Source organism: Ammospiza caudacuta, chromosome 20, assembly GCF_027887145.1.
Source record: "Ammospiza caudacuta isolate bAmmCau1 chromosome 20, bAmmCau1.pri, whole genome shotgun sequence".
NCBI lineage: Eukaryota > Metazoa > Chordata > Aves > Passeriformes > Passerellidae > Ammospiza > Ammospiza caudacuta.
This window is the reverse complement of record NC_080612.1, coordinates 7,916,477-7,925,301: the sequence shown is the minus strand read 5'-3', so window position 1 is coordinate 7,925,301 and position 8,825 is coordinate 7,916,477. Positions and strand designations below refer to the sequence as shown.

At 53.6% G+C, this 8,825-nt stretch overlaps 1 protein-coding gene across 1 annotated transcript; it reads right to left on the bottom strand.

Moving 5' to 3' along the window:
* Positions 1-515: 515 nt before the first annotated feature.
* On the bottom strand, positions 516-6,868 carry LOC131566651 (apoptosis-inducing factor 3-like). The gene is made up of 18 exons (XM_058818001.1): positions 6,807-6,868; positions 6,631-6,740; positions 6,432-6,541; positions 6,001-6,045; positions 5,812-5,893; positions 5,563-5,675; positions 4,821-4,907; positions 4,561-4,652; positions 4,269-4,399; positions 3,624-3,739; positions 3,181-3,252; positions 2,770-2,833; positions 2,593-2,669; positions 2,392-2,509; positions 1,684-1,782; positions 1,243-1,318; positions 740-844; positions 516-617 (listed from the first exon to the last, which is right to left on the bottom strand). Exons 1-18 carry the CDS (start codon positions 6,866-6,868, stop codon positions 575-577), a joined length of 1,602 nt encoding a protein of 533 aa, XP_058673984.1. The 3' UTR covers positions 516-574.
* Positions 6,869-8,825: the final 1,957 nt, after the last annotated feature.

Sequence of the window (8,825 nt, the reverse complement as noted above, 5' to 3'; positions counted from 1 at the left end):
TGACTCTTTCCTCTAGCATCTGGCCACCTCCTCCAGGCATCCAGCATGCAGGCACAGAGCAGGGAGGGCTGGATCTGGGATTTCTCTGCCAGAATGTCACATTCCAGGCAGCAGTGACCCTGCCAGCAGGTGCTGCTGGCCCTGAGCTCGGGTGGCATCCCTGTGTCCTCAGGGGCAGGGCATTCTGTGCGAGTTCCTACACAGAGCCCACCTCGTTCCCTGCTGGGAGAGGAGCAGCTCGTCTCGGTCACAGCTCCCCTCGCTGGGAAAATGTGTTTTTGCAGAGGAGAAGGTCAGCGTGACCGGTGTGCTAAATGAGAGCTCCCTGCCGGCAGGGAAGGAGCTGCTGTGTCTCTGGCTGGTGAATCTGTGCATGAGGGGTGGCTGCTGAGCCCCAGGCCATGGGCCCCCTCCTCTTACCCAGCACAGAGCTCTGCTGAGCTTTGCCCTGCACAAGGGCTGTCTGCAAGCACAGAATGCAGGGGCTGGGTTCAGCTTTGCTGATGGTTTTATTGCTCCAGGGTGGGAGGGTGTGGAGCTGTTGGCGCTTGGTTGTGAGTGCCACACACCAAACTCAGCTCTGTGCCAGCGACGTGATGCTGCCAATGTCACAGGCCCTGCAAACGAGAGGTGGGATGGGGGCTTGCAGTGATTCCTTTAGGTTTTGCGTCTCTCAGTGGGCTCTGCTGATGTGGGACAGCACAGAGCCACCCAGCAGCTGGGTCAGGGTGCCACTCACTCTGCTTCTTCTTTGGAGATTTGTTTCCCCACGTACAGCACTTCTGCAATCAGGGACACCATGGGGTCGCAGTCGAGGCTGGCAGCTGCAGTCACATGGCCATCCCTGGCATGGAAAGAGGAAGAGTGTGGATCTCCTCGGGGCACACAGCTCAGCAGCCCCGTGGCACAGGGAGCAGCTGTGCCCCACAGGGCCCAGGGCAGGGTGGCTGCTGCTGCAGGATGCACAGGCACTGGTGGCACACAGCCTGGCACTGCTGGGAGCTGGGCACTGAGCCTGGCAGCACTGGGGCACAGGCAGACATGTGTCCCAGGCTCTCTGCCCAGCTGGTGCCATCGTTTGAGCTCATTCTCTTCTCCTTCCCTGCCCTGCTTTAGTTTTTCTCTGGTTCAGCACCCAGCAGCTGCACAGGGGGGATGTGGAGCCTCTGTGGGATCCCCGCAGCTGTAAGAGAAAGGGCTGTGCCTGTCTCCAGGACATGGGCTGGCCGTGAGTTCACTCACCTGATGTAAAAGATGAGGAATTTCTGTTGCTCCAGGCTGCCCTTCACCACAGTGTCCGTGTATCCCTTCCCACAGCCTGGGGGAGAGAGCCTGCTCAGGAGCCCTGGCACAGCAGATTGCACCCAAACCACCTCAGAAACAGCGTGGTGGGGACAGAGGGGACAGTACTGGGGCTGGGACAGGGCTGGAGCAGACATGAGGACCCTGGACAGGCAGAACTGACTTTGAGCCTCTCCTTGGTTTGGAGAGAGATGTTCTTCCTCTGTGACCTCCAAACCCGCCGTGGATCAGCAAAGAACAAGAGCTGTGGGTGAACTCCAGGGCTCAAACTCACCATGGCAGCCACTCCAGAGCTTGAGCTGCTCCAGGTGACCTCTGCACCCACCCCCAGACCCAGCTGGTGGAAGGAATTCCTCTGTTCCCCTCTGTGCCCCTCCCTACCTGCATAGCGGATGCTCTTCCCAAGCAAGGTGCTCCAGAAGTAAGGAACAGTGTGCAGCTCCTCCCCTCTGCCCAGCATGTTCAGGGCAGCACAGCGACCTGGGAGCAACCAACACACTCAACATTGCTCTTAAAATAAAATAAAATAAAATAAAAAACTGCTCCCTGTGTGCCCTGCTGTCCCTCCTCTGTGCCATTCCCATCTCTGAGGGAGCTGGAAGGTGACAAGTCCTGTGGGGGGACAGAATGTAAGAGAATAGTCTCACCCTGAGGAATTGCAGCTGTACAAATCATCAAAAATAAGAAACAAGCCTGCCCTTAACAGGCCACAGCTGTGTCCAGTGAGGATGAGTGCTAAAAAAGAGTGGGTTAGCTGGGTGAGGAGAGAGATGGAGTTTGAGAAGAAGGAGGAGGAGGAGGAAGAGAAGGAGAAGAAGAAGAGGAGGAGGAGAAGAAGATGACAACAAGGGAGGAGAAGAAGAAGAAGAAGAAGGAAGAAGAGGAGGAGAAGAAGAAGATGATGATGATGATGACAACAATGGAGGAAGAGGAGGAGAAGAAGAAGATGATGACGGAGGAAGAGGAGGAGGAAGAGAAGAAGGAGGAGGAGGAATAGGAGGAATCAGTGCTGTGAGGAGTTGACCATGAGAAATCACCAAGAAAGCATGGAAATTTTGCAATAAGATGACAGCGATGTCCCTCACTCACCATGGGCCTCAGCCACCTGCTGGTGGTGGATGCTGGACCTGTCCCCACCCAGCAGTGCCACTGGGAAGGTCACCACGTCCCCTGCAGCAAAGACCTTGGGGATGTTGGTTTGCATGTGCTAATTGGGCAGAAGGCAATTAATTAGTGCACTGATGGGAGGGGAGGGATGGGGAGTGAGCTGGGTGCTCAGCTGGCACTCACCAGATCCACCAGGATGGCGCCTTTGGCATCTCTGGCAATGGAGGTGCCCTTCAGGAAGGCTGAGCTGGGGATTGAGCCTGCAGGGAGAGGAGCAGGGGTGAGATTCAGAGAAATTCTGCAGCGACAGGGAGGAAATTTGGGAATGGGGAGAGCATCCAGCGAGCCCAGGGCTCTCACCTATCCCCACCACCACCACATCTGCAGGGAGCTTCTCTCCGTTGGCAAGGACAGCCTCTGTGACCTGGGGAAGAAGGAAAGGTCCTTAATGAAGAGTTAAAACCTCTGTCCTGATTCCCACAGCCTCCCTGCTGCTTGGCTCTTTGCTGTCTTTTTTTCTCTCCCCCAGGTTGGGATCACCTTGTCCAGCTGATGTGTATTGCTGGGAATGTAAAAGAAAATCATGCTGTTGTCCCTGGGATAGGAACATTTTACTGGTGCCCTTTGAGCCCAGAGCTGTGCTCAGTGAAAAGGAATGGAGGGTCTAGACATGGGAGAGGAAAGCCTGATGTAGGCACTGGGTTATATCTCAGCTTGGGCTTTTTTTCCCCCTAAAATTAGCAGTTCAGGGATCACAAAGGCAGGACTGACCTTTCCATCCTTTCCTTTCAGCTCACACAGCTCTGTTTTCATGTGGAACTTCACCCCTTTATTTTGCAGCATCTGAAAAGGACTGGTTTGAGTATTCATTAGGAAATTCCAGGCTATAAAAACAGCTGTAGCCAGCCAAAAGCCAGGCAGGCAGCTCTGCTGCTGCTGCTCCAGCCTGCAGAGAGACTCCATTTGTGTCCCTGCCTGCTGCAGGCACACACAGCCTGGCTTTTCTCTGTCAGAGGTGGGTTTGGGGCGAGGAATTGATGAGGGGAAGGTTGGGAGCAGCCCTGTGTGGGTGAGCACAGAGGCTGGGCATGCAGGGTTGTGACTCAGCACAGGGGCGAGGTTTCCTGGGCTGATGTGGATCCTGGGGCTGCCTGGCTCTCTCTCCCTCCCCTGTGTGTTCTCCATGCCAGAAATCAGCCCCAGGCTCTGCTCACCTTCATGGCAACGCCTCCAACCTGAGGACCCAGGGCGTGCTGGAAGGGGAACTGCTCTCTCTCCACCACGGAGATGGTTCCAGCCCTGTCTGAGAGGAAGGCAGCCACCTCCATCCCTGCAGGGAAGAGGCATGCCCGAGGTAAGCCTGCTGCAAGCACCAACCTGCACCCCTGGAACCCTTCTCCCCTTCCAGACAGCAAATGTGATGTGCTGCCAGTGCTGAGCTGCTTTGCTGTGCATTTCTGAGGTGTTCAGCTCCCCCCTTTCTTTGTTCTCCTGGGTTTTGGGAGATGCAAAGAGCAGCTCCTGGTTTTGTCCATAAAACTCCCTTTCTGTGCCTTAGCCCCTTGCTTTCCCAATGCTTCTGGGGAATCCAGCTCCTCTGGAGGACAGTGACCTTTCCACAAGGCACATTTCCCTCTGTCCATGTGTAGCAATTGTTTATAGCTCTCCAAGTTTCTGGCTATCAGAGGAAAAGATGAGTGTGTGCTGTGTAACTCACACCCCCAGCAGCTCCAGGGAGGATCCCAGCTGGGTAGAAAAGGAACATCCCTCCCCTGAGGGCCTCCAGTTAATGTGCACATGAACCAGAAGGGGGTTTGGGGGCTCTCACTGAGGGTCTGACACCCACTCCAGCCTGGTACCTATGAATGAGGCTCCCACAATCACCAGATTCTTCCCGGTTGCCAGCTCCAGGATCTTGCTGGACTCCTCTGGGGTTTGGAGCGTGCAGATGTTCTGCAGGTCTGCACCTGGCACTTTGAGGAAACCAGAGCTGGAAGAGAGAGAACCCAGATGCATTCCATGGTGTGAATTAAACAAAGAATGAGAAGGGAGCACAAGCCCACGGCTGTGTCACTCCATTCTGCCCTCCCACCTCATCTCCTACCTCCACCTCTACATCCCTGCCCAAAATCCAGCACTTTGTGCACTCACTGGCTGCCTGTTGCAATGAGCAGCTGGTGGTACTTCTGAGAGGAGCCATCCATGAAACGAACCTTCTGCTTCTGGAAATCCACAGACACTGCCTGCAGGAGAGAGGGGGCACGGATCTCACAGGTTCCCCTGTCCTGCTTGTGTTTTTGGGCACTCAGGGGAGATATGAGGGGTGCTGGCGTTCTCTCTCCCATTTCCCACAGCTCCATCCATGGATGTTTCACCCTCCCCATGGGGATTGAGCCCAGCTGCTCTGGTACCTCTTTCTCTGTCCAGAACTCAATGCCCCGAGCCTGGAGGAATTCAGGTTTCCTCAGGTAGATATCCTCAGCTTTCAAGTCCATTTCCTGGAAACACAACAAAATTATGAAATGAAGCATTTCTTAGAGGCTGCAATTCTCCTGAAGTGTTCCTTGTGGAGTCAGTTTGGAAAAGAGGTGAATTTTACATCAGTGAATCACAGCTCCCCACACTGCCCCATCCCCATCACCTTGTGACCTCAGAAAAACCATCAAACTTTAAGGGAAGAGCTCAACAAAAGGAGATAAAAACATCAGCTCCTGTTGACTCTGCTCAGAGATTTTCTGGGAGGAAAAAGAAGTTTTCCTGGAAATAACACCCCTATTTGTGGGGGGATAGAATATAAGAAAATAAAGACTGTGTAGAAAGTAATCTCACCCCTAAGGAGCTGCAGCTGGGCCAATTATCAAAGATTAGGAACAGGCCTGACTTGAAGAGGTCACAGGTGTAAGCAATGAGAAGAAGACGCTATAAAAGAGTGGGGTGGGTGGTTGGGAAGGGAACTGGAGTCAGTTGGGTGCTTTGTGAAGAAGAAAGAGTCAGTGCTTGCAGGAGAAACACCAAGAAAGTGTGAAACTTTTGTGATAAGGAGACAACAGCGTGGACCCCCTGCGATAAGATGACAACACCTATTCCTTCTGGATGCCTCAGCACTCCTGATTTGCACGGTGCTGCCCTTGTCACATTGCTGAGCATCGTCACCTTGCTCAGCTTGGATTTGTCATAGGGAACGTGCTTCTCCTTGGTGGCCATGATGATCCTGCCAGTGAACCCCTCCTGGCGAAGAGTCTCTGCACACACCAGGGCAGCCACACCTGCAGGAGAGGCTCATCTCAGCCCTCTGACTGAGGAGGAAGAGGAGGAGGAGGTTGGTGCTCCCTGGAGAGGAGAGCGGCAGCTCCCAGCGTGTGTGGAGGGGGCAGAGCTCAGATCTCAGATGCCTCCACTGACCTCCCCCCAGCAGCAGCATCGTGTTCTTGTTGAGGAGGCACCTCCTGCTTGTGTCCTTCACCCTCTGGCTGCTTTCCAGATCCTGCAAAAAAAAAAAAAAAAAAAAAAAACATAAAAAAAGAAAAATGCTCAAGTCACACGCAGCCCAAGGCACTGCCTGTGCTCAGTGACTGCAGGTAAGGTCAGTACCTTCTTTTTTGCTGTAATGAACACCTTTCCATCTTCCACTGTCACCTAAAGGAGAGGTTTGTTAAGTGCTGCATCCATGAGGTGGTGGCAGGAGCTCTCCTGGGAGATCCTGGTCCAAGGTGCCATCTGCCTCTGCTCTGATCTTGGGTGTCACATGAGGAGCTGAGGAGCTCATGAGCTTTTCTCCTCATCCTAAGAGCACTGAGGAAGAGCTGTAAATCCTCTTTTTCTTTCCAAAAGCACTTGTGCTGGCTCTGAGGACTACTGGGATCTGTGGCATCCCCTTGGACTGAAAGGAGCTTTAGGGCAGGGAGTTGCCTAATCCCACAATCATCCCTTGTGTGGAAGCTCTCAGTGACAGAGCTGTGCTCAGGGGGGCTTGGGAAAGAGAATGAATGCGAGCCCACCCAGCTGGGAGGCCAAGAATTCACCTTAAAGCAGGGGATGCAGTCCAGAGCAGGGTATTCCTCAATGTCTCCAGTCCTGATGTTAAAGCAGGCCCCGTGCCAGGGGCAGCGCAGCCTCTCCCCTCTCAAAACCCCTGCAAGAGACCCCCCCCCGCCAAGCTGGGCAATGAGAACCAACCTCCCCAAGGTGGTTTTATTCCCCCCTGCCCCGAGCTGGGGTTACCTTTGCTCAGAGGGGCACCGTAGTGGGGACATTTGCTGCCCAGAGCGCGGAATTCCCTCCTGTTCCTCACCAGCAGCACTGGGTACCCGGCCACCGTCACCTCCAGGAGCCTGGGGCAGAGGAGCAGAGGTGGGCACAGAACCCCCCAGGTCCCCAGCGCCCCCCCAGGCACTCACTGTCCGTCCCCAACGTCGTCCTCCCTGCAGACCTCCTCAGTGATGGTGTCACTGCTCTCCATGCTGGGCTCAGGCAGGCGCTCAGAGGGTCCCAAATTTCTGATGGAGCACCAAAATTACCTCCAAACGCCCCTTTTGTAACTCTCTGTCCAAACCCAACACCCTTTTCTCCTCTGAATTAACCCATTTCTCATTTCCAGCCCCATTGAACTCAGCTGCAGCACAGGGTGAGTGAGCAGATGTGGTAATGGCTCTTGTAAACAAATATAATTATTTATGGGGAGCTGCTGCTGCTGCCACAGCCCGTGTCTCCCTCAAATTTGGTCTAAAGAGATGCTTCAGCCTCTCCAAAGCCTCTCCAACATTTGTGCAGAGATGTTACTCATGGGAATTGCCCTGAAAGCACTAATCCCATCCCAAAATGCTTCCTAGGCTAGAAAACAGCCAACCCCCTTGGTCCTTAGTGCTCTCCCTGCCTTAGCGGTCATTGAGAGGCTGATTAGGAATCTCCCTTTTTGTTTTACAGAGAAAAAAGGCAAGAAATGGAGCAGGGTAAGATCATTTAAGGCAGATTTTGATGCAGGATGGTGATTTGCTCCTGCAAACCCCACTACATCACTCCCCTCATGCCAGGTTTTTTGGGAGAAGCATCTCTGGGTACTCACCTGCTCCTGCCAGGGGGGTTCAGGCACCTGTCCCCGAGGTCAGAGAGCCACCACTGCTGCTGCCTGCGACTTTCTCCTGCGAGGTGACACCCTGGTGTCTCACAGAGCTGCCAGCCCACGGCTGGTGATGCTCTCCCCTCCTTGCACAACGCTCCCACCCATCAGGAGATGCAGCTCCTGGCAGAGGCTGCCTGCCAGGCAGCGTTATCTGATTTCTGCAACTGGCCCGGGCCTCATTAAAGGTATTTTGCTGGGGTTTAGAGTTGCAAAAGAATCGAGGGCACACAGGAATTATGGCACAGGTGTGGTGTGAAGATGGGGTGCGTCATGGGCAGCGTGACCAGAATCTCAAGGGGGTTCAGTGATATCCCAGGGTTCCTTCCCACTGCCCCTTTTCCTGGTGGAAAGTGCTCCAGCTCAACACAAGGTATTTTTGCAGCACTTTGGAATGATATTGCTACATTTTATTTTATGTATATTTTAACAGCACTTAAAATTATTTAATTTTATTTTTTTTTTGGTAGGGTTTTTCTCCGTTGATTTTAAGAAACATGAAGTTTCTAGTAGCTCTGCATGTGCCTTGCATCCCAGCTCTGCTCCTGGTTCAGCCACCGATTTCCAGGCACACAATTCCATCATCCCCTGGCCCGTGAAGGATGCCTTGGAGCAGGGTGCTGCTTGCTGGGCTATTTTTACAACAAAGTGGGAGTTGCAAAAAACTGGGAGTAACACCTACACTGTTTGTGTCTCCTCTTGTGTTCTTATCACTATTTCACAGTCAGTATGTTTCACAACTTAAAATATGCCTCAAAAAATTAAAGGGGGGGGGGAAAGTTACCAACAGCGCGCTTCCATCATCTCGCTTGCAGAACAGGAGATCTGCAGCAGGGGGGATAAAAATCCTCTGGTGGGTATCACCTGCAGAAGAAGGCATGTGCAGGATGCTGGGTAAGTGCAGGATGGATTATTTGGGAAGCAGTAAAATTCATGGGATCCTCCAAGCCATGAGCAGGGTACCAGGACCCCGCTGTGCCCGGCCCACGGGCTCTGCACACCCACGACGGCCACAGGAATGAGGGATTTTCTCACAGCAGCAATGAGCAGCTTCTGGGCTCTGCCCTCCTGGCCAGGAGCCGGAATGTGAAGCAATTTGGCTGCCAAATGTCCGTATTTAAACTCTGTGTAATTATTCCCCAGAAGCGCGTTCCCACGTGGAGGAGCAGCAGCCCTCGCCGGGCGTTCTCTGACTCAGCAGAAAAGGCTGGAAAAGCGTTTGCTCATGGATGGAAATGTGCAGAGAGCAGGCAAAGAGGTGTGCAGCCTCGGGGATGAGGCAGGTGGAGCTTGATCCTGT